Genomic DNA, 27,189 nt, shown 5'->3' on the forward strand with positions numbered 1-27,189 from the left:
ATAAAAGAAGCAATAAAAATACAATTAAAAATCATACAGGATCTAGCACAGCACAATACAACTGCTATAATAGGCAGAAAAAACAAAGTGGTTCGACCAAGACCCACAGCAATTTTCAAGTGGTCCTCTAAAAGAAGGATGAGACAACTAACTGCTTGCTGCTGTGTCTTCTTGTTGACTGTCTTTATTGCCAGATGTTAATTTCTTGTTTGGTGAAATTTTAGAAAATGGATGAAGGGTCAGTGTGGGTGGTGGGGAAATGTAACAAAGGGGATTCAAGGGGGAGATAAGGAGCAAGCTTCTGCCTTCCCACCTGGCACACTTGTCTCAGTTCACAAATGCCTGGATGTCCGCACACAGTTCTTAATGTTTGAACAGGGTGCCAATTGCCAGGAAAACCAGTTATGATATGAGCATATGCAAGACCATTAAAGGTAAAGGTGTCCCCGCACTTATAGTGCGAGTTGTTTCCGACTCTTAGGGTGACGTCTTGCGACGTTTACTAGGCAGACCGTATATATGGGGTGGGATTGCCAGTTCCTTCCCCGGCATATGCCGGGTACTCATTTTACCGACCACGGATGGATGGAAGGCTGAGTGGACCTCGACCCCTTTTACCAGAGATTCGACTTCCTCCTTCCATTGGAATCAGAGCATCTGAGAGGGGAAAGTGTGACTAAATAAGGTCACATCACAACAGAAGTTAGAATAGAACAAGATGAGGCTCCATATCAAGTTATATACTGGGCATAATAACAGAGTGTTGGTACTTTGGCATATTGATGGTTTATTGCAGATTAATAACCTAGTCCTGAGTCAACTTGCGACAGTTTTTTGCTTTTTTTTTAGTTGCACCTTTTAGACAAGGTGTGGTATTTTAAGCAGATAGGTGTACGGCAGCTAAGTAATGTACAATCAATAGTTGGTGTTCCTTAAGTATGGTTAATAGGTTTATAAGTTCAGTCATACTCATATTGTAAAGGATATTATGTACTTCTTAGGCTAATGTACTTGGTTGATTAAGCATGTTACGTATTAAGAGGAAGGGCTCAACTAGATGATGTAATGGGAGTTTTGAGATGGGAGCAGGCATTGGTGTGAATTTGTTTTTTAAAGATACCAACTGTTTTTGTTGGGGAGGGGACTCGGATCAGGGGCAGGGGAGTGGGGTATAACTTTAACCCTTTCCCACACTATCCAAATTCCCACTCCTGAAACCCACTATTTAATCTGTGGAGAGAAACTGGAACCTTGATGTTTTCACCTGCAGGGCAAATAGTATGTTCAGGAGATATACACCAAAATATCAGCCCCCCCCCCGCAATTTCTGTTAGTACTGGCTGCTCTAATCCCTATCCTTTCAGGTTTTTGTTTTGTTGTTGTTATGTACCTTCAACACGATTTTGACTTATGGCGACCCTATGAATCAGCGACTTCCAAGAGCATCTGTCGTGAACCACCCTGTTCAGATCTTGTAAGTTCAGGTCTGTGGCTTCCTTTATGGAATCAATCCATCTTGGCCTTCCTCTTTTTCTACTCCCTTCTGTTTTTCCCAGCATCATTGTCTTTTCTAGTTCTAGTTTATTGAACTTTTCTAGTTCCAGTTTTTAGCCAATAAGTAAAGTCAGGGTTGTGATTGACAATGGATTTGTTGACCTCCAGGCAATAGCTAAAACCCACTGCAAGCTCTAAAAACAGTTCCCTATTCCTGTTTGTCTGTGCATCAGGAAATCAGGAAATTTATAGCTTTCAGCAGATCTAGAGCACAGCAGGATCTTGGTAGGCATGCACAGTAAACAATTTCAGTTATGATTATAATAAAAGTATACATGCAGGGCTTTTTAATTACTTGTAAAAATAGTATATTACATTTTATCTTTCAAATAATTTTTGAACAGAAATTTATAAAAGTGTACATGCATCTTATGATACCATTACAATGTAATTATCTTATGATGCCTTTACAATCTAAGTATAACGAGTCAACCAATTTTACATTTTCCTGGGCTGTTGAAAAGACAAGTTTATTTGTCTAATTCATAGCTTGTTTGGAAAACCTTCCCAATATGAAGCTTTAATCCTGTACTCATTTTTGGGGGGAGTAAAGGGGCAATGCTAATCCCACATGTGTGTTATGTGCCTTCAAGTCAATTACAACTTATGGCGACCCTATGAATCATTGACCTCCAGTAGCATTTGTTATAAACCACCCTGCTCAGATCTTATAAGTACAATTGTGTTGTAAATCAATGGGACTTTTGGGTGAACATAGCAAAGGATTGTGTTTGTGTTGTAAATCTTTCTCTCCCCCGCCAATCCTTTTTCTTTTAAAGCAATTAGGCAGGGCCTGTTTAGGTGTCACTGCATTTATTTGGTAGGAGACTAATACTGTTTTTTTTAAAGTCCTACAATGACCAATTGGTTTTGACAATAAACTATTGTATGGGGCATATGTATTTTTATATCTTCAGTGTGTGTATATATGGAGTCTTTCTAACAACCCTGTGAGGTAGGGTCGCCAACTGGAAACCAAGGCAGCTCACAACAAGAAATAAATCCATTTAAAATCCAATAACCATAAAAACAAGTATAAAACAGTTGCAAAACAGCTTCAAGTGGCATGATTCTGAATTTTAGGCTAGGTGAGTGAAGTTCTTTATCACATGCTTCCCTGTTTGAGGAAACCCCACTGAATACATTGGGACTTGCTTCTGAGTAAACAAACATAATATTGCACTATAAATATCTTTACAGGTTGTGTAAATAATAACAATCTTTGACAGTCATGCTTATAAAAATATTTCTTCTTGCTATGTCTCAATAAGTATCTATTTTCACACTATGGTTGTACATCATTATTTCCTCTACATTTTAAGTGACCCCTTCTTCCTTGGGGTGGCCATGGTCCCTCTTTGTTGTTTTCACCCTGAAGGACAGATTAGGATGAGAGATGGTGAGTAGACAATGGTCACCAAGTAAACTTCGTAGCTGATTTCCATTTTTAAAATTAATTAAAATGATGTGTATCCAGGCAAACTTTATGAAGTAATGCAGATCCAAATAATACATTTAAAGCACATCCAACTTGCATTTAAAGCACATGACTTCCCCAAAAGAATCCTAGGAAGTGTAGTTTCCTCCTCACAGTTATAGTACCCATCACCCTTAACAAACTACAGATCCCATGATTCTGTGGTAGGAATTCATGTGCTTCAAATGTATGTTGAATGTGTTTTAAATGCATGGTGTGTATCTGCCCTAGGTATGATGTGCATTCATTAGTGCATTGAAAAGAACAATTTTAAAAGATACTTTTTTAAACAGGGGAAGGCTATAGTTCAGTGGTAGGGCACATGATTTGCATGCAGAGGTGCAAAATTCAATCTCTGGAACAGACTGTTGCCTGGAATCCTGGAGAATCAATGATAGTCCATGCTAGATAGTACCAAATAGCCTGAGTGGGTATAACGCAGATTATTTTGCTCCTAAAAGAGGAAAGCAACCAAAGGACCACAATGACTTGAAATTTATTTATGTATTTTATTTACAGTACATTTACATTTTTTTTATTTACAACATTTATATACCGCTTTATTGTAAAAAAAACTCAAAGCGGTTTACAGAATGAATTAAAACAATAAATTGGCAAAAACAGTTAAAGACAGGTATTTAAAAACATTCAGAATAATAAAACCAACAATGACTTAAACCAGATAAAAAATATAATAACTTCTACATGCCTGGGTAGGCTTGCCTAAACAAAATTGTTTTTAGCAGGTACCAAAAAGAGTACAAAGAAGGTGTCTGCCTAATGTCAATAGGCAGGGAGTTCCAAGGGTAGGCTCTGCCATGTTAAAGGATCGATTTCTTACAAGAACAGAACTACTATGTGGCACCCATAACATGAAAAACACTCTTTGAACTTGGCCTGATAGCAAATCAACAACCAGTGCAGATTTCAGAGCAGAGGTTTATGTCCTGACAGGGTCTCATTCATATCAGCAATCGTGCCACAGCATTCTGCACTAACTGCAGCTCCAGGGTCAGGTTATGCTGCATGGGGATTTCAGTGACCTTGGCTGACTGCCTGCCAGGTTTTTTTAGTTTTGGTTTTTGGTTACGAACCCTGATTGATTGTTGGATGCTGAGTTTTCTGCCTTACACATAAGAATCTTGGTTGGTATGGTATTGCATTTAGGAAATCATCACTGTCTTTTCTTTTTCTGTTTGCATTTCGTTTATCTCTGACCTCACTCCCTTACATCCATAGAAGCAACAACAGTGGTTCCATGTGCTCAGCTGAACCCCCTTAAACACTGATGATGCACCTTGTTGTTTTCATGATGGTTTGTTTCTTCCCCAACAGTGGTAAAAGAGAATGCACATACTGGGAAGTGTGGTTTCAATTGCTGTTGTTCCCAAGCTACTGCCTGTGAAGGTAGACCAAACCATGGGTGTTTTCTCTCTGTCAATTATTACTCACTGGAATTGGGCTGTCTGTCAAAGTAAGTTTATAGCAGCCCACAGGCAGGGTTGCCAAGTTCATGGCCTGAGACTGATCCTGTATCTTTAGGAGAAGAGAAAGTCAGCCATGTGCAGGTGTTCTTGCAACACTATAATGAGAAAAACCACAGGGTGGAATTCTCCCTTCCCCCTGCACAACTTTTAAAGATACAGAAGACCTCTTGGAGGCCGGGACTGGTAACCAAGAGGCCTTCTGTATCTTTAAAAGGTGTGCGGGGGGGGGAAGAATTCCACCTTGTGGTTTTTCTCATTAGAGGCAAGAACACCTGCACTTGGCTGACTTTCTCTTCTCCTAAAGATACAGGATCAGTCTCAGGCCATGAACCTGGCAGCCCTACCCACAGGGTAGACAGAAAAGGGTAGAGAATCTTAACTCTTACACGTTTCTCAAACCTCTCTCTCCAGTGAAGGGTCAAATCTGTAAAGGAGTTTGAAGCGGCCACATTAAAAGGTACGGGCAGGGCATTGCAGGCAGGGGGTTGCCAACTCTGCTTGGATATGGATATCTTTACAGAAGATCCCTAGTCAAGCCTTACCAACAGCAAATCCTAACCATATCTACTCAGAAGTAAGTCCTATTGAATTCTATGGCAGTTAGCAAATGTGTTTAGAATTGCAGCCTTCAGGGGCATCCATCTTTCCTCCTGAGTGCTCCCATCTAACATCTCCACAACACTAGGCTCCCTTCTGTCTACAATGGCCTTCTGGTGACTGGTCTGGCCTAAGGGCACTTAAACCCTTCTTGCCAGAAGCAAGTAGGCTAGATTAAATGTTCCCTACCCAGGCTCTCTCAGCAGATGAGAAGGAATGATCCCATCACTTCAGCTGGACCTGGGAATACCCTCATTTAGCTAAGATTTCTGTCTTAATTTCCAATCAGATTTCTTTTTTGTTTGAGTGGTATGCTCCAAGCAACTATGGTTGATGCTTAACGTATCATGCTTAATGACATCACTAGGGTCTGCCCCTGAAATCTCAAGGTGTGGGATGCTTCTGACCTGGTAACCCTAGTGCAGATAGGCATCACTATACCTTCAGATAATCCCCTTGACACCCCAAAGGCTCCCTGGTCCTTCCAATTGTTTTTTTAATGAAGTTTGTTGGGGGAGGTTGGGAGGCTTGCCTGATTTATTTTTGTTTTGTCTGTTTTATTTGTTTGGTTGGGGGTTAGATGTTTTGCGCAGCTGGTGTAGCACAGTGGGGAGGAGAGCCTGGCTGGGAGTCCTGAGTCGGTGAGTTCAAATCCCTGCTCATGTCTCATGTCAAGGGCCAACTAAAGATCATCCCCACAGTGAGTGGCTCAGGGGTTACGTGCCGTGCCACCTGTGCAGCCGTGGGCAAGCTGCATAGTCCCAAGGAGCTCAGTTGCCCCCCAGCTGGCAGTTGCAGACAAGGAAGGGGCTGGCCTGTGCCTGTGGCAAGATGAGCAGGCCCTAGCCAGCTGAGGAGGACTAGCCTCAGAGGGAGGCAATGGTAAACCCCCTCTGAATACTGCTTACCATGAAATCCCTATTCATAGGCAGCGGCGTCACTAGCGGGAGTGCGGGGGGGTGCGGACCTCTGGTGCGCACCCTCTCAGGGGCATGGACGAGTTCCTGGGCTTGCGTGCACACGCGCATGTGCACACACTCAAGGCCAGCCACCCCATCCATGCCCCTGAGAGGGCACGCGCCGGAGGGGCACCCAGCCAGAGAAGGCCTGGGAACACCGCCGCGCCTCCCTCGCCCCACCGCTGCTGCTCCCGGTCTCACCTGTCTGCCCGCCTCTGAGGAGTTGGAGCAGCCTTGCTGGGCAACGGCACGGGATGGGGCGGCTCTGGGTGTCACCCCCTCATGGTGACACCCGGGTGCGAGCCGCACCCTCTGCACCCCAGTAGTGATGCCCCTGTTCATAGGGTCGCCATAAGTCGGGATCGACTTGAAGGCAGTCCATTTCCAGATGTCTTGCCTGAAGTGGGAAGGGGGGCTCTGAGCATCGCCAGTTTTTCTTCTGTGGAATGGGTATTTTGTAATGTCTGCAACATTTTCTTAGATTTCCAGATGTGCCCCTAGACCCAGAAAAGTTGGAGACCATGCTGTTCTTTTTCTCTCTAGATTCAAACAATGAGAAGGACTGGCTCGTGCATTTTGAACAGACTCCTGTTTTATTCTGAAGCTTTTTTTAAAAAAAAAAAACCTCTGGTAAAGAAGTGATAGTTGCCCAGAGAAAACAATTGAGAAATCCAAGATTTCAGAGTAGCTGTGACTGGGGAGTAGCTTGCCCATCCAGAAGCAAAAGATGACCATGCTGTTTCTGGCTCAGGTTTAATTTCAAGGACACACACACAATCCCTGCTGAGTATGTAAACATTTTGTTAAAAAAAATTACCCTGCTAATTCAAACGCAAATAAAATCCATCATTAGCATATCCATATTGTGTGTGGAAGTGGAGGTATATTGGCTGAGAAAGTATGGATTACATTTGCTGGGGGGTGTAACAGAGAGAATAATGTATAATAACCCTGCATTGTACCCCAATGTTGTTATTCAGCCTCTTGGTGTGCTGGCTTTGTTTGCTTGTTTTGTTAGGGAAATGCCATTTTTTGTGGGAGGTAGGTGCTGTTAAGTTGATTGCAGCCACAGCGTGGGAAAAACAGGTGGATTCTAGGGGGGCTGCTGCTGATGATATATACACTTAAATGAGTATATTCATATCCAAGGCTCATATCCTTTCCACTAAAAAAAAAAAAAGTGGCTTTTTGACCTGTGCTGCAATTATTACGTTTGGGTGGATCATTTTTGTTGGGTAAACATTTTGGGCCCCTTCTCCCAGTGCCATAGTTAGGGTTCCACAAAAGGATAATTTGCACATTATGCAAATTATTTGCAAATTAGGCATATTAACGGTTTCATTGTCCTTTTTTTGTGCCTAGTAATTACCACCAAAAACTAGAGAAGGATGTGAGGAATTAAAACAAAACCTTACATTTTCAGCCTTAAATGCCTAGACTCTAGCTTCCAACACTATGGAATATTTATTTATTAAGAGCATTTATATCCTGCTATTCCATTCTTAAAAACAGAGCTCAGGGCAGCTTACAAACATAATAAAAACAATAAAAACACACAATCAATGTAAAACATAATAAAAACACAAAACTGAAACAAACATAAAAGAAGTCAATGCAGCAGTATAAAAAGCCAGCATGAAACAAAAAGCCAGAAAAGCATCAATTAAAAGCAATATTGTGACTGAGAGATTGCCTGTACCAATTAGGAAATGTGAAATGAACACACCACTACAAATTGTAACACAGATAGAAATAAAGATGTCAATATTATCAGTTCAATCAATCGTCTTATCTAAAGAGAGTAGTGTCTGAGTATGTGAGAAGTGTCTTTAGTACACTGATTCTCATATACCAGATCACGGAGAGAGGAAATACACCCTTCTATGATAAAGGCTGGAACTTGGTGCTGGCATCTCTTTTTTTTTTTTTTAAATGCATTGAATTCCAGAGACTTGTCAAGCTGTGCTAGTATTAGGCAGGGCAGCTGTTCCATTTCTATTAATGTTAAGAGCAGGAGATTATATCCCCCACTGCATTGAATATAGAGAGTCTCTCTCTCTGTGTGTATATATATATATATATATATATATGTACATGTGTACATACACACACACACATCCATCCATCCATGGGGAGGAAATGAAGAAGGGTGATCTTTGGTGCGGAGATGCCTGCCAGTCATTCTGAAGAAGGATATATATTACAAATACTTTTTGAAGTACTGAAAAGAGGCTCTCCCTGGCAACGGGGTGGTGAAAGTGCATTCCAATGCAACTTTACTTGAGAGTAAGCACCAATTAACCGGGTAGGGGCAGGGCTGAAAAATGCCATCCCCCTTTTCTACAGAGAGGTTTGCTTTTATATCTTATATTTGCTCAGGGGAGGGATTGTTTGGTGGATTCAAACCCCTGTATTCCATCCTCCATTATGGCAGGCAGACACCCCCATTTAGGGATGCCAGGTACCAGGTTCAATCCCTGAGACTGATCCTGTATCTTTAGGAGAAGAGAAAGACAGCCAAGTGCAGGTGTTCTTGCAACGCTGTAATAGGAAAAACCACATGGTGGAATTCTCCCTTCCCCCTGCCCAATGTTTAAAGATACAGAAGACCTCTTGGTTGCCAGTCCCGGCCTCCAAGAGGTCTTTTGTATCTTTAAAAGTTGTGGAGGGGGAAGGGAGAATTTCACCTTGTGTTTTTTCCCATTACAGGGTTGCAAGAACACCTGCACTTGGCTGACTTTCTTTTCTCCTAAAGATAGAGGATGTCTCAGGGATTGAACCTGGCAACCGTACCCCCATTTCATTTGCCACTTAAGACACATACTCTGAGACACAGAGGCAGTTGAGATGAAGGCTGCTTCTTTTTGCTTACTCAACCAGAAAGTCTATGGATAAGGGGCAGAGCTGCACGTGTTGATTAACTGAGCATGTGCAGTGTTCTAAATTGCCTAGATTCTACATATGCAGCAAATGGGCAGACTAAAATTCTTGATTTTCCCAGGACAGCTGTGGTGTCCCTCATTGCTAACAACAATGGAAGGTGGGAGTAGGCTATTTTCTCAGAAAATAGACAGAAAACTGCCTCCCCATTTTGCCTTGTATTTTTGGATTCATGAGCAGGGCCGGCACCAGGCGTGACTGGGCCCTTGGGCACCCACCCCCATAGACTGTGCGGGACCACTTCACCTACCTCTTCTCTCTTGGTGGCAGCAGGCTTCTCTAAGGGGCTGATACCTCTGCCGCCATCTTCGCTGATGGCACGCTTGCACAATCAAGTTGACGGTAGGGGCATCAGCCCCTTAGAGAAACTTCTGCTGCCATCTTGGTTGATGGCAGCTGCAAGCGCAGCATGCAGGGCATTCACAAAAAGGGAGGAGAGGCAGGTGGAGCGGGCAGGCACCACAGGCCCGCACGGTCTGTAGGGGGGGCTGGGAGCTTCATCTCTGCAATCTGCAGCAGTGTTGGGAGTCAACCATGCCAAGGATCATGGAAGGAGAGTGTTACCCCCACACTCTAAGGAGGGGCCCTTCAGGAGCCCCACTGGGCCACAGGGACCCTCAGCCAGGGCCTGACCTGGCCGATCTTTGGCACCAGCCCTGTCCATAAGGACTAGCGACTTGCTCTTTTAAAACAATGAAAGCTGAGAATCCAGGCCACCTAATGGGCTAAGCGGGCACTGGGTAGCATGGCTCGAATCCGGAAAAAACATGGCTAACCTGGCAATATGGCAACCCTAGTCATGGTCCTAAGGTCATTCACCCCCACAGTTCAAACTGCTTTTCCCTTTGGGAGGAAAAGCAGTAGATCAAGCTCACTAATTTCACTTGATCCTAATATTCATAGGGAAAACAAGTGCGTGTAGACCCTAAGGATGCCAGGATGTATCAGTTTCGGTTCTTTCTGTTTCTTATCTTTCCAACCTTAAATTCAGTTCTCTGTGTTGAAAATTCTTTGGCACTTTAGTCAAAAATTTCCCTAATATGCACACATTTTTGCATGCTGTTTTGACTAATCTACACATTATTTTTTGCAAGCAATCCCTTAATGGAATGCATTTTTGTAAACATTATTTGGTTGGTGAACTGCATCACAATGTTTGGATACGTGTAAGTTGCAAAGGAAGGCTCTATTTCGGTTCTCATATTGTTTCAAAAAGTGCAGGTTTGATCAATTCTGCTTTAAATCACGTTTGGATTACTGTAATGCGCTTTACGTAGGGCTACCTTTGAAGACAGTTCGGAAGCTACAACTAGTGCAAAATGCGGCGGCCAGATTGCTGACAAGGACCAAGCGGTCCGAGCATATAACACCTGTTCTGGCCAGCTTGCACTGGTTGCCAATATGTTTCCGGGCTAGATTCAAAGTGTTGGTATTAACCTATAAAGCCTTATACGGTGCGGGACCACGATACCTTGCGGAACGCCTCTTCCGATATGAACCGGCCCGTGCACTACGTTCTGCTACGAAGGCCCTCCTCCGGGTTCCAACTCACAGGGAGGCCCGGAGGGTGATGACAAGATCTAGGGCCTTCTCAGTGGTGGCCCCCAAACTATGGAACAGTCTCCCTGAGGAAGTACGCCTGGCGCCGACTCTGCTTTCCTTCCGGCGCCAGGTCGAAACCTTCCTATTCTCTGAAGCATTTTAAGTTACATTGATCTAATTTTAATAATGTTTATTGTATTGTTGATTGTATTTTAATATTATTCTGTTATTCATTGTATTTTTATACTATTTTATGTTCACCGCCCAGAGAGCTATCGCTAGTCGGGCGGTATATAAATTTAATAAATAATAAAATAAAATAATAATAATAATAATAAATGTAAACTGAATCAAATTCAGGGCTTTAAGAGGTATGCTGTATTGCTCACGGTTTTAACTGCACTATTTTTAAATTGTTTTTAAGTATCTTGAGTGTATGTTAATGTTTTAATGTTGCAAACAGTTTGAGTTTAGCTTCATGCAAATTCTTGTATCTTTTTATTATATGTATCCACTTTTATCTGTAAGCTGCCTTGAGTTCCAATTTTGGGAAATAAATAAATAAATAAATTTCTCCCTCGTCTGTAGTAGGCCCAGATCATGTGACCTATTCTCAGATTTATTGATTTATTGGAGGAGGAATTAACTGTGCACTTTGGATTTTATAAACATCCTACCTATTCAAATATTTCATTCATACATGGTTGTGACAGGGAGTCAGAAGCGGGGTAGGCACAACTGATGAGCTTGGTGGTAGGGGACAATCTTGTTACTCCACTGCACAGGGGGGGAAATAGTAGATAATGTCTGATGCAGCCCAAAATTTACTCTGTTCATGTTGTAAATTAGGAATGGGGAACCTTTGGTCCTCCACATATTGCTGGACTCCTATGAGCCCCAGCCAGCACAGAAAATAGGCAGGGATGATGGAATTTGTAATCCATCCATCTAGAAGGCCAAAGGTTCCCCATCCCTGTTGTCAAAATTATTATTCCCTGCCTTTCTTCTCATGAGACTCATGATCGTGTTTTTAGATTGTATATTGTATTTTATTATGTTGTTGTTGTAAGTCGCCTAGAGTGTCCGTTAATTCGGACAGATAGGCGACTAACAAATAAAAAAATTATTATTATTATTATAAGGCAGCTTACAACAAAAGCTCAGCATTAAAAACAAAAGTAGAGCCATAATACAAAATACAATATGAATCAAAATTACATTACACAAATGGTGTCACTTCTGTTATGCTCCAAAGGTCTGCCAAAATAAATAGATTGTAAGCTGCCTCCTGGATTAACATAGCGTGAAGACAATCTGATCTTTACAGGTAAGGAGTTCCATAGTCAGAATGTCACCACCGAGAAAGCCCTGTCTCTTTTGGTGACCCCTGAGGCTACCACCAGCGGGCCTCCCTTGCAGATCGCAAAACTGAGGTTGGCTTGCACTGGAGAAGGCACTCCTTCAAGTACTTTTGTTTAGCAAATTAGCCACCTACTTCAGATTTTCTCAAAATAAAGGCAGCTTCCGACATATGAAGAGGGATCTGTCATGTTAATGAAATATTTCTGTTTTGTATTTTTTTTTTTTTAGGCGAGAAATTCTTCAGCATGTTGATGTGATAAAAAATTTTTCCTTGACAAAGAATATGGTTCGGATTGGACAGCTGATGCATTATGATTATTCTAGCCATAAATATGTCTTCTCCATTAGCAATAGCTTCCACTTGCTGCTTCCAGATGTCTCACCTGTTCAGAACAAGCACTATAATATTTGTGCCGTCGTTGGAAATAGTGGCATCCTTGTGGGCAGCCAGTGCGGGCAGGAAATAGATAAATATGATTTTGTTTTTCGGTGCAATTTTGCTCCAACTGAGGCATTCCACAAAGATGTTGGAAGGAAAACTAACATCACCACCTTCAACCCAAGCATTCTGGAGAAATACTACAACAATCTTTTGACCATTCAAGATCGCAATAACTTTTTCCTAAGCTTAAAAAAGCTTGATGGCGCCATTCTCTGGATCCCAGCCTTTTTCTTCCATACTTCAGCAACCATTACAAGAACATTGGTTGACTTCTTTATTGAGCATCGAGGGCAGTTAAAAGTCCAGTTGGCTTGGCCAGGAAATATAATGCAACATGTCAACAGGTGCAGCTTGTTCTTGCATTTAAATCACTCCTTGATGGTGTAGCTTGCTTTTCGTTGTGGTTTGCAGTGCAATTGATGAGCAGTAGCCAGAGTCGTAGGATTGTAAGAGAAGCAATGGGTTGTTTATAAATTTATTAAATTTGTACTCTTCTTTTTTAAAAAATAGCTAATGCTAAACCAAACCATGGCTTAGTGCAAACAAACATGCAGGTACCTCAAGAGAATATCACAGTCTCTTTGCTCCATCTCCAGTCCCACTGCTACTGTACTACCCAGAGCTAAGCCATAGTTTGGCTTAGCAATACATCCAAACTCCCCCAGACAAAACACGAGCAGTAAACCAAGAACAAACCTTAGGTACTGCTCATGGTTTGTCTGGAGCAAGACACAAGCCCAGGTTGGGATGTAACACTAAGCAAACCATGGCTTAACCCCTGTGGCAGGAGCAGAGATGAATGCTGCAGTTGCTACCTTTGCTCCTGGAACCTGCACATTGGATCATTCATGCTAAACCATGGTTTGGCTTAGCATCACATGTGTACCAGCTCAATATGAAATATTTTATCTAGCAAAAATTCTTATACAATAACAAGATTGTCAGGTGGACACCTTACAAAAGCCCTTGTAAGATTAGACCCTGGGGTAAGATAAACAAGGTTCACAAATTATGGGGCTGTGGAATGAGAAGCAGTATGAGTAGAGAAGTGTATGGTCAATGGAAATCAGCACCAGGAACTGTAAAAACAAATGTGAATCAAGGTAACAAAAGACAACCATAGCCAAGGCTAGAGCAGAGAAGAAGAACCTACAGACCTTCAAATGTTGATGGACTATAACTCTCATCTTCCCTATTCACTGGCTGCACTGGCTTGGGATGATGGGAGTTGGAGTCCAACAACTTCCAGCAGACCACTGGTTCTCCACCCCTGAACTACAGGGACATTTGAGCATGTTCACTGAGCCCCCCAAGATCTATGATTCGACCATACCTTTCAATATCAGGGAATGATCTGCATCTTCAGAGGAACATAGGAAAGTTCCTTCATACCAGGTCACACTATTCTTCTATATAGCTATACATCATGATCAGTCACCCTGGGCTCCTACTGGAAGGAAGGGCACAATATAAATTTAATAAATAAATAAGTCAACAGTTGTAGGCATATTGGCCCATAAGGAAGATTCCAAAATTCACACATTAGGGCAATACTTTTGTTAGGCCTACCAAAATGTCACAAAACACTGAGCAAGCTTTCACATTTTCCAGAACTCTTCATCATGTTAGGTGATTTAAACAGAGTAGTCAGGGTAAGGGGCAGGAGCATGAAAGTGATGGCTTATGTTTGTTAGCATTTGGAGCTGAATGCTGGCAGAAGCCAAACTGTAACCGGATCCCTCTTGAAGGAGCACAGTTTACCCTGGATATAATCAGACTGAGACTCTGGCTTTAGAAAACAAGAAAGCTTACATATATTGTTGGAAATACATATTGCATAGGAAAGATTCTAGTTCTAGCTAACTAAAGTTGGAGATGCAAAAGACCATGCTTGCTCTTTCTTCCCTACAAGAGAGAGAGAGAAACAAAAGAAGTCTCTTCTCCCAAAGTGGGACCAAGAAAGTGGGAGGAGCAGGAAATGAGCTCAGCAACCCTAAGAGTATTAGTCTAGCACCTGAAGGAAGGTCAGGTCAGGAGGACAGTTTATGAAGCACGGAGGTTCCCTTCTCTATCTGCTCTTTCCCTATGCAAACCCCTAGCAAGCTGAGTTGCACTTCCAACAATATTGAAGTCATGGAGTCTGCATCTGATCACAGTTTTAACATGGAATGGGGAAGAAGTAGCAGACATTCAGACGGAGCCCTTTAAGTTGCTATGTGGATATTAGAGAGCCAAAAAGGGGGAGGGAAGACTCCAGTACTAACCGGTACAAGATTCTTGGGGGAGGGGTTCGAAAATGACAGGTTGTATCAGTACGCATTGGCCAAGGTTTGAGTTTAGTACTGATACATACTCTCTTTTTCTGAATTTCTTTTCCCAGCTTCTTTTAAGTTTTATGCAGTTCAGATATAAATGTATAATTAGAGTTTGAGCTCCCAAAGAAGGAATCCTTACACTCCCAAAGAGTTCCTGTAATGGCTGAATCCCATCTCTGAAAAGACAAGAACAGCTAGTTCATGGCTTTTCAAGGATGGGAATTCATCACTGAAGAACTGGAGGACTCAAAAGCTTGGACAGTAATTTCTGATGTTTTGGTTGGCCTATTAAAGATATTGGCAATAGCGATTTTGAAATTTTCATTATCATGATTATTAGTAGCGGTAGTAGTATTAAACAAATTTATAAACCACTTCACAGCATCGAAGTGGTGTGCAAGATAAGAATAGAATAAAACACTCAAACACAAGCTCTGAAAACAACAAAATCAACTCAACAAACTCTAAAGACAATAAAACCATCCATACAAATTCTAAAACCAACAAAACAATTTCATCAGATGCAAAATTAATAACTCCATAAATGACTGGGCTACACCTCAGGGCAAGCCTACCTAAACAAAAATGTCTTCAGTAGGCACCTAAACATTATTATGCTAGGTGCCTTTCTGAGCCAGTAATTGATTCCAGAAAGCTTGGAGCTGCAACTAAAAGCCTGATTTCTAGCACAGGTGAAGTACACCTCTGAGGCATACGGTACTCTCAGCAGTGCCCCATCTAAGGAGCACAGTTGCCAAGCAGGGATATAGTGATCAACACTGATCCTTAGGGCAGGAGTTTACAAACTGGTCCATGGGCCACCTGTTGTCCATGAGCATCATTCAGGTGGTCTGCAGCATGCCCAACATTAAATGTTCATATTGATTTTTAATGGTCTCTTTATTGCTTCTTCTACCGTTTGAGTTCTATGGGATGTAAATTGTAATACAATATAATAAAATATAAGAAATAAATGAAGCGGTAAAAACAGCCATTAAAAATCATATAGCATCTAGCACTGCACATTATAATTGCTACAACAGACAGAATCGTCAGATCATTAAGTGGTCCACTAACACCATCAGCAATATTCAGGTAGTCAGTGGGAGGAATAAAGTTTGGGAGCCATTGCCTTAGCTAGCCTGGTCCCAAATTGTTTAGGGCTTTAAATGCTAAACGCGTATTATTGGTAGTATATTATGCATTTCCAGAATATTTCCATTCAATATATAATCTATTTCCCACATCATACTTTCTTATTATTTCACAGGTATTGGAAAAACAAACACTTGGCCCCCAAGCGACTCAGCACAGGTATCCTCATGTATACGCTCGCATCAGCAATTTGCGACGAAATCCACCTGTATGGATTCTGGCCGTTTGGATTTAATCCTAACAACCGAGAAGACCTTCCGTACCATTACTATGATAAAAAAGGAACAAAGTTTACCACCAAGTGGCAAGAGTCTCATCAGCTACCTGCTGAATTCCAGCAACTCTTTCGAATGCACAGCGAAGGTCTAGCAAAGCTGACTCTGTCCCATTGTGCCTAAGGATTTAACACTTGAAGTGCCAAATGATTGTTGTTGTTTTTTAAGAAAAAAAGTGCCCAAAATGAATTAATCGGGGCTGGGGTTTTTTTCTTCTCTAGACAGAATTCTAAAAGACAAAGCAAATGGGGGGGGCGAGGACTTTTTTTTCTCCTCTTAAATTCAGAGATGCTTTGAAAGCACCCTCTTATTGCCATCTTTTAAGGCATAGAAGGGTGGCTTCAGCATATTTAGCAGTGCAGAAACATTTCTTCTATTTGTGCAGTAGGACAGCTGTTTACAGCAAAAAGTTTTGCATTTCTGGTTATGCTGCCAAGATGGTTCTCTTTAAGGTATTTTCATAGTCACATATTTTTCACATTCTGCAAAATGTCTCGAAATGTCAGATGTTAAAACTCCTGTATTTATTAAGATCCGCTCATTTTCTTGGCTAACTTGCACAACTCTGATTACTAGTTGAAAACATTGGTATTATTCCGTGGTTAATTTGAGGACTGTCCCTAATGATCGGACTGAATGATAATTTACACCAGTATTAACCCCATTATGGTCAATGGGAATCTATCAGTGTAAGTGGCTGTTGAATTATTCCAAACATCTTTTGGAGTCCTTTTTGAGATCAAGCTCAATGGAGAGGAAAAGATACTTTTCATACATCAGCAGCAGGGATTGTCAAGTGGGCACCCAAAGAATGCATTTGGCCTATATCACAATTCATTTACCCTAATGGACAAGCCTCCACAGCATCTACTATTGCTACTTGAGCAACTCTGGACACAACCCAGAGCTGACCAAGCCTCTGTGCTAAGTGATGGCTACCAACTTAGATGGCTTTAAAAGAAGATTAGATAAATTCATTGACAATAAGGTTATTAGTGGCTGCTCACCATGATGGCTGTGCCGTGCCACCATAGTCAGAGACAATATGCTTCTGAAAACCAGTTTCCAGAAGCCGCAGGAGGGGAGAGTGCTCTTGCACTCAGGACCTGCTTGTGTGCTTCCTATGGCCATCTGGTTGGCCACTGTGAGAACAGGATGGTGAACTAGATGGGCCGCTGGCCTGATTCAGCAGGCTCTTCCTATGTACTTATGAGAGACAGTGTCATTTCAGCCGTGGCAAGCACCCTTTGCAAAACAAGAGCATGCCACCAAAGGTCTCTATGACAGTGCAGAAGCTTCTATAACACTCAGTCATATCTCAAAGGGCATCTGCAAAAGCAGAACTGCCTCATCATGTCCTTGGCCAATTTCTTCAACCAAGGGGTAAAACAACCAACCAACCAACTAAAGAGGTTACAGACTCTCCCCACCTAAAGTGCTCAGGCATGACACTTTGGCCAAGGAGGGATCTACTGCCCAAACAACTTGTCCTAGGACAATCTAGCCCTTGAGGCTGAAGATGTTGCCCATCACTACTCCATAGTTTTGAACTTACCATTAACAGAACAGTAAAACATTGGACCTTGTTGAGGCTATTAAAAAAAGCTTCACTTAGATTACTGTTGCATTTGAACTGCTTCTATGAAGAGAAATTTGGTATTTGTCATTGTTTCTGATGAGTTTGAACTTCTTGGATCAGGGATGAGGAACCTCCAGATGTTGTTGGGCTCCAAGTCCAGGAGCCCCAGCCACCATTGCCAGTGCTCAAGGATGATAGGAGTTGTAGTTGTAGTGCCAAAGTCTGGAAGACTCTAGATGTAACAAGGCTTAGGATGGCACGCTCATGGCCCCTGTCCCATAATTCATGCCTCATACCCCTGATTTATTGGGGTGCTTATTGCTGTTGCACACTGTCACAGTATTAGGGTCTTGAGAGCTTAAAGTACAGGCTTTCTGGCATGGTTGATAATAAGCTGAGAAAGAACTTTTTTCACTCTATGTTCAAAAGCAGCACTTGGGAAAGTTGTTCAGTTAACCAAAACAATCAGCTTGTCTCACACTCCTGCTTCCCCAGGTGGGCTTGTTTATGGCTTTCCCAAGCTCAGAATGGACAGTGAGCATAATTGGTTTACAAATGTTCTCACCCTGCTTATGTAAACAAGTCTTGATAGTTAAAATAAAGTGCTTATGGAGGGAAAGCTGGGAATGCAGATGCATTCCCAGCTCAGGGTGTAGTAAATACAGAGTCAGGAGAGATAAACAAAAGTCACCTGTGTGAGAATCCAGCAGCCTGAGTGCTGGGAAGATAATGATCTCATAGGTATAAGGTGCCCCCTCCCATAGGTTATTTTGAGTATAAATAGAGGACCCCTAGATCGGGAGATTAAGCCTTGGCACCAGCGTGCAAGTGTGTGCAGCTTGGTGTAAAACTGTGCCAAAAGGGATCTCCTTCAACTGTTGCAGATAATGAGGTTTACGGCAGGGAGAAAAGGAGGCAAATGTAAGATCAAAGCTGTCATCATCAGCTGCTGAGTGTAAGAGATTAGAGCCTGCTAGTTAAGAGTCACAGCTTGTTAGACTGTACAGCTTGTTTCAATAAAATCACTACATTTTCCTTCCTCATCAGTGTGTTTCATGGTCATTCAGATCCCAAACTTACTTGGCTCAGGAAAGGGAAAAACCTTTGGCAAAACAGTAGTCCAGCAACATCTGAAGGCAGGCACAGGGTGTGAGGTGGGGTGCCACCATTGTGCTGTTCTCTCAGTTGTGGCAACGCTGCTGATCACTGGGACAAGGATGGGGCAGGGCAAGGAAAGCACTGGATTGGTGGCAGGGATAGATGCATGTTCACCTTCACCTGTCCTGCCCTGCTCCATCCCACTGAGTGGTAGTCAGTGGTGTGGTGCCAAATTCAGAAGTGCAGGGTCCCTTCGTTATAGTTATGCCAGGCCTCCTCACTTGTTTGCTTGCTCTCCGTCATCATCTCCACACTCAGCCCTTTCTGTGTAAGCTTTCTCCCACAACAAATTTCCCTATGAGCCAATCAGCATGAAAGGGGAGTGTGTTAGCTACTCAGTGGCTGACTCACCTCCTTTCACTCTGATTGGGTGTAATCAGCCGGAAAGGACAAGGAAGCATGTTAGAAGATTTTTTTCAGTGGCTAACAAACTCCCTGTCATGCTGATTGGCTCGTTGGATTCTGAAGACATGGGCCCAGCTGGAACCCTGCTCTCAATAAAGTCAGTGATCTAAGCCTCCCCCCAAGACACCAGATGACTACACCCCTGGCGGTAGCACTCCTGCAACTAAGAGGGCAGTCCTATGGTAGCACCGCACATCATCCACAATAGGTTCCCCATCCCTGCCTCAAATCAAGAGAAGTAATAAAACAAGAAGATTTTGAGAGCACTGAGTATCCAGAACAAACTCTCCATCTCTCTTCTTCTAACCTCAAACAAGTGTTTGTTTTGACATGACTGGTCTTCTGAATCTTTAAAAGTTGTGCAGGGGGAAGGGAGAATTCCACCTTGTGGTTTTTCCCATTACAGTGTTGCAAGAAAACCTGCACTTAGCAGACTTTCTCTTATCCTATAGATACAGGATCAGTCTCAGGCCCTGAGCCTGGCACCCCTATAGCTTTGTTTTCAATTGGGACTGGCTTTTAGGATTTCCCCTCTGGAAATCCACTTCACTTCTAAACTGTTAATCTAAGTCACTGCATTCCAGGAGTCTAAACCCAAAGTTATATCATGATAATATATTTTTTGTTGGAATTTGAGGATGCTCCCTAACTACTCAGTGTAGTAATTTTGGGCAAAGCAGTTACTTTAAGTTAGTTTCACTTTCTTTTCTGTTATTTGCAGTTGGTAGTTATGCTCAGGCAGGCACCAGAAGAATCCCAGCCTTGGCTTTAATAAAGGTTCTCAACCCTGTTTGTGGAGTTATTAGACCCTGGATTCTGCAATGCTTGATAAAAAAATTCCTTATTTAATTTAAAACTTTAAAATGACTAAAAAACCTTCCCTAGCTTAGTCAAGCAGCAAGTTTTTTAAAATTATATTCCAATACAAGTATTTATTTAAAATGTAGATGGTAGCAAGAACAATCTTAAAAGAGGCATCCTCCCTTTTTTCTCATTCAGGAGGGAATTTCTCTCCTAAAACACATGTAACAAAAAAAAATCATGATCTTGCATCAAAAATATTTTTCCTATCTGATTTTTTTGCAAATTCAAACCAATAGATTCAACTGAGTAATCAACTAAAATTCGTATGATTAATCAAGTACGTTTTTTTTAAAAAATGTATGTGCCATCTTTTAGGTCCTTGCACTTTCCAACATTTAAATCTCAGAAAATATTAAACTTGCTATCTAAACCGTAATCCTGCAGAAGACACTGGGCTTTGCTTTTAAAAAAACAGAAAGAGAGAAAATAAAGAAAGAAAGAAAGTGATTTTGGCTTCATTGAGCTTGCTATGAGCTTTGCTATAGACTTCAAAGAATTCAATATTTAAAGTCCTCTATTGAAATAACATCCCATTGATATTAATGGTGTCTTGGCATTGGAGTATCTTGAGGATCAAAGCTATTCAGCCTATATTTCAGTATAATCTTGATTTTGTTTTAACATCAAGCTTTGATATTATTGATGTATGAAAAGCTTCATTGGTGTTAGCTGGGTTGGGTGACATGGTCAAATCCTGTTCCTAACCACATACTTCTTCTCTTCCTATCCACAAAAAAAGCTAGTAATAGATTCCATTATTCCACCATCGCATCCAACTGAAGTCCCAATTCTTAACATATTTTTACCGATGATATCATTGATATCAATAACTATTTGACATCACACATGCTGCATTTGAGGCTGATAGCAAAAGAACTGTACAACAGAAAATAGCCGCTTGATAATATATTTGATACATTTGTACTTTGAGAAAAGGAGACAGGAGTAATGACATGTGGGAGATGAAGTGGAAGCTTCGTGACATCATTCTTGAAGATGGGACTCTGAGGAAAATAATGTCCTAAACAAAGTACATCTCACCATGTTAGTAGCCTAGGTTTCTAAAGGTTTTTTTCAAAATAAGGAGGGGGGTTACACACATTAAAGTAACAGGACAGGTAGTGATACAGTCATTTAGGGCCTGATTATTCTATCTGAATTTAAGTCATCATGCTTGCCAATGATTCAGAGAGGGTATTCACTGAAAGTTTCAACAGCACTGACCTCTGATTTTAATATGTTGTTGGATTAATAGAGAGTAGGGACCAGGGTTGTGGAGTCGGTACGCCAGACCTTCAACTCCAACTCCAACTCCTCTATTTTTCTACTGTCCGACTCCGACTCCGACTCCTTCATAAATGGCAAATGTATATTAACTAGTAATAACACATTTACTGTAGTAAAATGGTACTACAAGGCATTTCATCATCACCGCCACGTGAATCCAGAGCTTGGAAAAGTTACTTTTTTGAACTACAACTCCCACGAGCCCAATCCCTGGGGCTGATGGGAGTTGTAGTTTTAAAAAGTAACTTTTCCAAGCTCTGGATTCACGTGGTGGTGATGAAATGCCTTGCGCTACCATTTTACTACAGTAAATGTGTTATTACTAGTTAATATACATTTGCCATTTATGAAGGAGTTGGAGTCGGAGTCAGTACATTTCTACCGACTCCGACTCCACCCAAAATTGCTCCCGACCCCAACTCCAACTCCACGATTCTGACTCCGACTCCACAGCCCTGGTAGGCACACAGTAAAAATTGTGTTTGTGTTGCCCACAGACTAATGTGCTTTGTGAGTATCTCTTTTTTTTCCCTCAGTTCCTAGTTAATGATGGTAAGAAATTGCATCAGCCATTTACGTGCTCTGTATTGTATAACTATCATTGCTGCCAAGTCACACAGCTGAGCAACAATCCAGCCAAGATGAATTGTTGGATATAATGGCCTGCAGTCTTCAGAACTCTTTAACACGAGCAATCTCATTGACTTCAGTAGAAATCCACCCAAGAAAATGGTGTGAGGGTTACCATTTATGGCTCTGTAAAAGGAGTGGAGAGGAAAAGATCCAAGAAAGGAAAACAAATGATTCAAACATTAGAAATGTAAATTCAGAAAGGTATTGACAATGAAAGGTCGTATCGTAGCAATTGATTTTCATGTGGAATTTGCCACTGATATTTCATAACGTCATTGAATATTTCAGAGCTATAGATCCATCAAGGAGTCCAACTTCAAAATCAATAACCCAATATCATCCAAAGTAAATTGCTTAAGAATAAAACAAAAACCTATCAATACTCTTGGTTTCAGGGCAGAAGTCTCTCCTTAAAGCAAAGTGTATTATTCACAACCATCTGTTTTCTAAATGCTGCTTTAATCCTACTTTTGATAACTGGCATGATCCTACAGTTGTTAGGCAAAACTGTAAAGAACATAGAACCACTCACTTCTATTTTTCTGATAACATCAGTGAAAGGACTTCCATTGTGTTTGTCCAAAGCAACTCCATTGCCGAGTCCAAGAGAGTCTGTTCAACAACAGCTTAAATACTATCATCAAGTATCATCGACCTAGAATGCAACCTAGATTTTAAATTAGATACAAATTCTAGGATGACACAACTGCTTGAGTAGCATGGATTCTGAAGTAGCTTGAGTGCTTAAGCAAGAGATTCAAGAAATAGATATTCCCAGTAGCAGCAGAAATGTAATTATATAGTGCAATCCAGGGCTTCATTAAGCTGTCAATCAAAGTAACTTTAACCCAATGATTCTAGGACCTTTGGTCACCATTGCCTCACTTTATCCATTCTTGGCATAAGAGTTCTGGTGTAGCGTACTTGCAGAGCTTTCCCACTTAGAAGGTTATTTCATTCATTTTAGTGGAAGAAAGTAGTCCACCCATGTAGCTTGGCTCCCTTCTTTGAAATAGGGGGGGGGCACATTCCATGTGTACAAAAGGTCCATGGGCACATCATAGCACACAACAGATATTTATACTGGGATCTTAACATGTTTGCTATTCTTCACAGTATCATGCATGAAGACCTAACCTATCCTGCTTTCACTGAAATTAAAAGAGCAACTTCAATTGCCTGCGTGGAAGGAAGCTCACACCCAAATGCAGGTGATCAAGGTGCATGCATATTGCATTTTATATGTCTGTAACATGCCTTCATTCTCACAGAAGAGCCACAAGAGCATCAAAAAGATATGCATGCGCAAACTCACAGAATGGCAATCCCCAGCACAAGAATCAAGCCTGTCCACACTGCTGAATCCAACATACTCTGTTATGACCCTGATTTAATTAGGCATCAGTTAACATGCCATTACAGAAATCATCAAAACTGCATGCGAGGATCTGGTTGCTGGGCTAGTGATTGAGACACACAAAGTTTCCAGATCGGAAATTCAGCTCAAATCTATTTCCTCTGGCTTACATGATTGTCAGTGGGTCCATAAAATATAGAACCAAGGCAGACTGAAAGAAGATCAGGATCTACTGGTAGATCTCTGAACGACTGGCAGTAAATCCACAAAGGTTTCTGAATGTGTCATTTCATACGTGATTATGTACTTTTGTACTTCTTAGCCTTCATTCATTTAAAGCAGGCTTGCCCAATTTTTGATAGATGAGGAAGCCAAGCGCAGGGAGCCTCCAAGCACAGTTGAGAGAAAGCCTGCCTGCAACTGCACAACCAGAAAGGGGTTGGGGAGCTGTCAAGCTCCTGACAGACCATAATATGTTGGGTATGTGAAGTTGTGCAGGCCCGACCAAACACAGAATCTTTTCACCATCCAAAATACCCCAAAAAAGCCAAGAATAAGAAATATAAATGGAGGCTGCAAACAGAACGAAATCCTGTAAATAAGTGTGAACTTTTCCAATGAAAAGCTTACTTTCCATGTTGAGTGGCATCACCTTCAAACAGAAATCAGTTTTTCAAAAATCCTGCCATTGCCATCAACCAACCATTTGTTCTTAAATAGCCATATTAGAAAGTCTTTATTTTTCAGGTAGCAAATGTACACATAAGAGTCAGGATATAATCTCAGGTGAAATGGTGTAGAAAGCTGCACTAAGTTTCAAAACATTTGGCACAAAATTCTGGAGGCTGTCCAAGTGAAGTCAATGGAGATTTCACGCGCGTGAAGCCAATCAATGTGCAAACGCCATCAAAGCAGATCAAGAGTTGCCTCATTATGGAACTTAAACTCATTTCAATGGAGCATATAGAGGGGATATTCCCAATGGCTTATGCCCCTAGCTTCTTTAGAACTCGGTTCAGCTCCAGGATATTATGTATTAAAGATGTATGAAACAGGGTCACACCTCTGAGATTTGAATGTGATCTGTACAATATAATGTACATGTAAATATTCTGTCTGACTTGTTCATCGCCAGCTTGTTCATCCAGCCAAAATCAAGAACTTTCAACCCCCGTCGATTTCAGTGGGAACATCAAGGAGCCTTTTTTTCTCCCTCTGCAATCAAGCGGGTTTAAAGAGGCTTCACTTTGGTTGGATTGCACACCAAGGTGTGCGTGTGTGTTTTGTTTCCCTTTTTGTTCTCTTGTAGAGGAATTCTGCATAGTTATTGTGGTGACTGAAATTTGTCAGAGGCAGGAAATTGGCAACAATTCCTTTTGAATCTTTCAACAACGTTGTTGGGTGTGGAATGTGCCTGCCACATTGACTCATGTGCCAAAACATGATCCTGGATGCATTGTTTTTAAATAAAATGTTTTACTGTGCACTGGAAACTGGTATGGTCCCACAAGGTCTTTTCCTTCTCATCTTTATAAGATATGCAAGTAAAACTGGATGCTCTACAAATGCTCATGCCAACACAGCCAGGCAGAAGGCTCCAGCCCAACAGTGTACAAAAGCAACCTGCAAGGTCCGTAGAGGGGAAGAACTGTACCTTAGTGGTAGAGCATCTGCCTTGCATGAAGAAGGTTCCAGGTTTGATCCCCGGCATCTCCAGGTAGGGCTGGGAGAGACTCCCTACCTGAAATCCTGGAGAGTTGCTTCCAATCAGTGTAGACAATACTGAGCTATATGGGCCCGTGGGTCTGACTCATTATAAGGCAGCTTCTTATGTTTATTTGTGTGTGCAAGCACAATCCTGTAAAATAAGTTAAACTCATGCTAATGTATGTATTTACATAAAATAAGCTGTAATCGCCTTAGCCAAAAATGGAACATTCAGAATTGACCAATAGTGATTCAAAGGAGTGGGATCCAAAGATGGCTTCTTTAGCAGAGGATGAACTACTGTCATTTTTAGTTAGAATGGAAGAGAACCTCCATATGAAGATGAGTTAACAATTCCAAGCATTCAATCAGCTGGTCCACCTCTAGCTGCCTTTACAAGCCAGAATCAGTGCCGCCCCTAGGCACTGGGAAGGGGGGCAGTTGCCCCGGGCCCTGCGCTTTGGGGGGCCCCGCGCTTGGCGATGAGAAGCTGGGCTGCGGTGGGGTTTTTTCTTTTAAGCCATGCAGTCTCGCCAGCTGCTTCCCGCTCTTGGGAAATCTCCCGCTCTTTGGCTGAGTGCCTGAGCGGTTTTTCCCCTCTCCGCTCATCAGCTGTGAAGCGGGTGTGCTGAGGCTTTTAGGCGTGAGGTTTGAATCCCCTACCTGAGTGGCTTCCTTGTGCTGCCTGCCGCCCGCTCATCAGCTGTGCAGCACGTTTAGAGGCAGCGCTTGCCGGCTTATTCTGGGCGGGAGGTTTGAAAGAGAGGAAGAATGTGGGGGGCCCCTGTGATGCGTCCTTCCCTGGCTCTCCCTGTCAGGTTCCTACCTGCTTGTGGTTACTGCCTGTCTCTAGGCACCACCAGGGACTCCACCAGTCCAGACCGCACTCTCTTATGGTTTACCTATCCGCTCTAGCACAGATCTCAACAGATCCCCCTGCTAAGCAACCACCAGTAACGTCCCAATACTAGTATTCCCAGAGACTCTGAATACTGGTATTGTTATTCTCTTCACCGCTGCCACCATTTGTTACAGTTCCCCTTCAGCCTTGGTCATTACCTTACCCTCCCTTCTGGTCTGTGAAACTCCAGCCAAGGATCAGGCCTTTGGTAAACCAAATTAAGTATTTATTAAAGATAACAAAGCTAACAAGATTAACAAGATTTCTTCTTAAGGCACATAAGCATATGGTTTTACTCAATACTAATCCGAACTCCACCTCCCTCCTTCTTCACTCTCTCCTGGCAAACAACTCTCTCAAACCCCACCAAGCAATCCACTCTTTCTCTTCTCCCCCCAGATTCCACAATTCACCACCACACATTCACCCAGATTTACCTGTCATCCTTTCATTTATACTGTCAGCCATTTTAAACATTCAGCCAATCATCAAGCATTCTATTGCCCATTCACTCCCCCTCCTCTTTCACTACTTACCATGTATACTCTAAACAACCAGCACTTACCATAATACACTAATATATAGGAACATCACATTTCCCCCCCCCCTTAAACAACTGCAGAGTATTATTCCTGTTCCAGGATTTATACGTTGCGTTAACAAATAAAAGACTCTATGGGGAAAATGTCTTTCTTTGTTCCTCTGTCTGGTCACGTCACTGCAGTCCCAGCCACTTGCCTGGAAAGTCCATCGGCCAGTACATTGTCCTTGCCTTTGATGAACTGGAAGTCCACTTGATAGTCCTGTAGGGCCCAGGACCACCTCTGCAGCATAGTGTTATGGTTTTTCATAGTCTGCAACCATAACAAGGCCCGATGATCCGTAGTCACTGTGAGTCTTCATCCCCACACGTATGGGCGCAACTTCTTCAGTCCCCACACGACTGCTAGGCACTCCTTCTGGACCGACGAATAGTTTTTCTCCCTCGGTGTCAGCTTGCGACTCAGTTACGCCACTGGATGTCTGGTGCCTTCTCTCTCCTGCAGCAAGACGACTCCCAGCGCCAGGTCCGACGCATCTGTAGCCACGATGAATGGTTTCTCATAGTCTGGTGCTATTAATATGGGTCCTTGGCACAAGGCTTGCTTCAGTAGATCAAAAGCCTTCTGACATTCATCCGTCTATACCACACG

At 42.1% G+C, this 27,189-nt stretch overlaps 2 protein-coding genes across 7 annotated transcripts in view; one reads left to right on the forward strand and one right to left on the reverse strand.

Annotated features, from left to right (window-relative positions):
- Positions 1 to 16,228, forward strand: part of ST8SIA3 (ST8 alpha-N-acetyl-neuraminide alpha-2,8-sialyltransferase 3) — a 37,433-nt gene extending 21,205 nt beyond the window's left edge. The window contains exons 3-4 of the mRNA XM_061615189.1: positions 12,147 to 12,704; positions 15,946 to 16,228. Of these exons, the coding sequence (XP_061471173.1) occupies positions 12,147 to 12,704; positions 15,946 to 16,228 (841 nt within the window). The remainder of the gene's footprint in view (positions 1 to 12,146; positions 12,705 to 15,945) is intronic.
- Positions 1 to 27,189, reverse strand: part of LOC133379577 (uncharacterized) — a 60,769-nt gene that overhangs the window by 10,272 nt on the left and 23,308 nt on the right. For 4 of the 6 annotated variants that reach the window (XR_009761222.1, XR_009761216.1, XR_009761218.1 and 1 more), the window contains exon 2: positions 13,694 to 13,810. The exons of 1 other annotated variant lie outside the window; for it this stretch is intronic. The gene's annotated coding sequence lies outside the window, so the exon portion shown is untranslated. The remainder of the gene's footprint in view (positions 1 to 13,693; positions 13,811 to 27,189) is intronic. One more of the 6 variants, XR_009761219.1, reaches the window with a different exon arrangement.

Source organism: Rhineura floridana, chromosome 1 (assembly GCF_030035675.1).
Source record: "Rhineura floridana isolate rRhiFlo1 chromosome 1, rRhiFlo1.hap2, whole genome shotgun sequence".
Classification (NCBI taxonomy): Eukaryota; Metazoa; Chordata; class Lepidosauria; order Squamata; family Rhineuridae; genus Rhineura; species Rhineura floridana.